Below are 3,566 nucleotides of genomic sequence, written 5' to 3' on the forward strand. Positions count from 1 at the left end.
GGTCTACCTCACACTAAGAGTTTCTAACTTTAGGTTGTGTTGGTTATCTTGTCAAGTGTTTGTATTTGAAGGTTCCGTTCCCACGGTAGAAGAACTTGAAATCATCTACTGATCTTGATTTGGGACCTCCGTAAAGGTTCCTGTTTTGGTTTAGTTTTGGAGCGTCATGATTTATCATTGGTCGTTTACTCTTTATTTTGGTTTTTCATGTAGGTTTGTTTGTATTTGTTTTCTGTAGTCGGTCCTGGGGATGTCTCAAGTTTTCCAAGGTCAGAGAGTTTTTGAACCCAAACATGTCAACGTTTTAGCTATATTAGAAGGGCTGCTAGTTCACTAGATTTAGAAGAAGAGTTGTGCAAAGCTGTACTATAGAAGCAGACAAAGATTAAAGTTCTGAAGACGGACAGAGTCTTGGTTACCTCTCGCAGAGCTTTTCCCCTAAAGCAGTCCTACAAACCTATCACACAGCTCATAGGTCTTATGCATGATAACGTCATATGCTGAAAATTCACCACTGAAGCCTCGTTTACGCGAATTATTCTCAACCCTCAGCCACCTTCGTGCCGTTTTCACGTGGGTGTTCTCTTCATCTTGCTGCTTTGGGAATTCTTTCATGATAAAATTTACAAGTTTGCACTTCGAAAGCGATGCTTGGTGGTGTACCTAGCCAGTCTGACGTAAACATGCATAAGGGCTAGTTCATGTTACTTTCGACACTTTGTTCAAAGTGCTTTTAAACCAAAGAAACACGAACGAAATAGATTTCAATGTAACCCAAAACATCATTTTTAATCTGCAAAAACTGAATATGACAGAAAATACTGCAGAACAAGAAGTGGTGATGTCTTCAAAGTGTCAGAGAAGACTTTTTCAGTTAGTCGTAGCCTTCGCATTTCTCTGCATTGCAGCGAGTGCGATTATCCTGTTGATCATTTTTGTTCTGTTTATGGAAGATTGCGTTGGCTGCCGTTCGTTATTAGCGCGGGATTTGGGGATCGCTGCAGCTGTACTTTTTATTGCTGGACTAATGATACTATTAACGATAATTTGCTGGAAAAGAAGGCATTGCCACTTGAATCCTCAAGTTGTCATCTCGCGCATTCCCACTGAAGATTTGGAAAAATCTCCTGCTCCTATACTGCCTTATAATCATATTCCTCATCGGCAACCGTTCGATGAAACATCTTCGAATGATCTGCCTGATTATTTTACTGCTGTCCAAAATATTGATGACATTTGGACAGAAAATGTTCCTGGAACACCGCCACCGAGTTATGAACAAGCGCTTGAAATGGCCTCATTAGCTGCTGCTACAAGCCAAGAGGATACTGAATTACAGGGAGATCCTGAAGATACAAGATTATAATATGCAAAATCAATCCTTTACCTTTTTTTCTGCTTTATAGTGCATCCAATTTATTGTAATTGTCTCTAGTGTAATTAGCGCAATTGTAATTTATAATATTTTGTAACCTACTCCAGTGTTATTGCAATTAGTATCAAATAATATTGTAACATTAAAGGCGTGCTACAAATGAATGTAATTGTATTATGTGTATGATAAGATGTTCCTTTACCTTTTATTCTGCTTTATAGTGCATCTAATTTATTGTAATTGTCTCTAGTGTAATTAGTGTCTCTAGTGTACCTAGTGTCTCTAGTGTAACATTTTGTAACCTATTCCAGTGTTAATGTAATTAGTATCAAATAATATTGTAACATAAAAGGCGTGCTACAAATGAATGTAATTGTATTATGTGTATGATAGCAATAAAAAATTAAAAAAAAATTAAAAAAAAAAGAAAAAAAAATAATATGCAAAATCTATGCATCACATATACTTGTAGTGAAAACTTGAAAAATGAGAACACTTGATCAATGTTTTTGCAATAGACCTCTTTAGCTTCGTTTGTTTGTTGTCCCATTGTAGACCATGTGATGCTACCCTTGAGAATTATTTCTTTGAAATTCACCCAAATTCACGTGGAAATGAATGAATAATTTCCAGAAAGACAAAGGAACAATTCTCTGGAGGGCATCACATGATCTACAATGGGCAATTTACATACGGAGTTAGAGAGGTCTATTCCTGTAAGAATAGTAGATGAACTATGAAGTTCGACCTACATGTAATTCTGTTTCGGATTCCACGACAAGCTGGATTTGATCACTCATAATAACATAGTTACTACCAACTATGATAATAAGTACAGCATGACGCTATAAACTAAACTGTACTTTCATCAATAAGAACGAAAAGAGCAATGAGAGACGGGAACTGTAACAAAACTCGAGCCGTCTTGTCGTGCAAATGTCAAAATTTGCAAAAGACACGAAATCAATATACTTGATAAAGAGCGTTTTTATATGACGTCACGGAAGCCATATTGGTGTTCCAATACAAAGGAATGGCGGCCATATTGGTGTACCAAGCCATTCCTCTGGGAATTAAACTCTATTTCTATGCAAAAATAATATTTTATTTTAGTCAACCAATATGGCCACTAGTCACGAGTGTGAAGACGTTATATACAATCTAAAAATACAGTCATTGTTCAAATGTACAAATTACTTAAAATAATAGCTTTGTAAATAAAAAAAACCACTAAAGAAAAAGCAATAAACCGAAAATAAACAAGGGTGGTTTCGACTGACGACGACTAAAGCTGGGTGTACAAAAGCAATATTTATGTGGCATTGTTTAGATGAAAATGTAGTTGAGAAAAATTGAACAATTTTTATGTGACAAATGTATTTGTTGACAAGCTGGCGAGTTAGCTTTTATGTGACAAATAAAAGTTGTCACATACGAAAATTGTTCGTGTAGACGACTCGTCACATAAAAAAAATGTGGCAAATATTGCGTCAGCATATGTGGTCTTCAATCTCCCAAACTCCCACTGAGTTTCGTCACGAGTGATTTTGTTTTGCATCTGATTGGTTAATTCCGTGGTGCGAGTTTTTTTAAACCAATCACACAGCTTAGCAAAGAAGACAAAGAAAACCAAAGTAACTTCATGTCACTTTCGACACTTGGTTCAAAGTCCTGTTTATAGAAGATTGTGTTGGCTGCCGTTCGTTATTAGCGCGGAATTTGGGAATCGCTGCTGCTGTGCTGTTTATTGTCAGTTTGTATTGTTGGACTAATGATACTATTAGCAATACTTTGCTGGAAAAGAAGACATTGCCACCTAACTCCTAAAGTTGTCATCTCATCCATTCCTGCAGAAGATTTGGAAAAATCTCCTGCTCCTATACTGCCTTATAATCATATTCCTCATCGGCAACCGTTCGATTAAACGTCTTCGAATGATCTGCCTGATTATTTTACTGCTGTCCAAAATATTGATGACATTTGGACAGAAAATGTTCCTGGAACACCGCCACCGAGTTATGAACAAGCGCTTGAAATGGCCTCATTAGCTGCTGCTACAAGCCAAGAGGATACCTGTACTGATAATTTCAAATTACAGGGAGATACCGAAGATACAAGATTATAATATGCAAGATCTAGGCATCACATATGGTCCTATAATAGCATATAATTTGTTAGTAAAAACTTTACA

The 3,566-nt window shown here is 36.6% G+C and overlaps 1 protein-coding gene across 1 annotated transcript; it reads left to right on the forward strand.

The window, feature by feature from the left end:
- Positions 1-830: 830 nt before the first annotated feature.
- Positions 831-1,366, forward strand: LOC144630760 (uncharacterized). Its single transcript, XM_078489129.1, has one exon. It carries the CDS (start codon positions 842-844, stop codon positions 1,364-1,366), a length of 525 nt encoding a protein of 174 aa, XP_078345255.1. The 5' UTR covers positions 831-841.
- Positions 1,367-3,566: the final 2,200 nt, after the last annotated feature.

Source organism: Oculina patagonica, chromosome 11, assembly GCF_052425735.1.
Source record: "Oculina patagonica isolate OP01 chromosome 11, crgOcupat, whole genome shotgun sequence".
NCBI classification, from domain to species: domain Eukaryota; kingdom Metazoa; phylum Cnidaria; class Anthozoa; order Scleractinia; family Oculinidae; genus Oculina; species Oculina patagonica.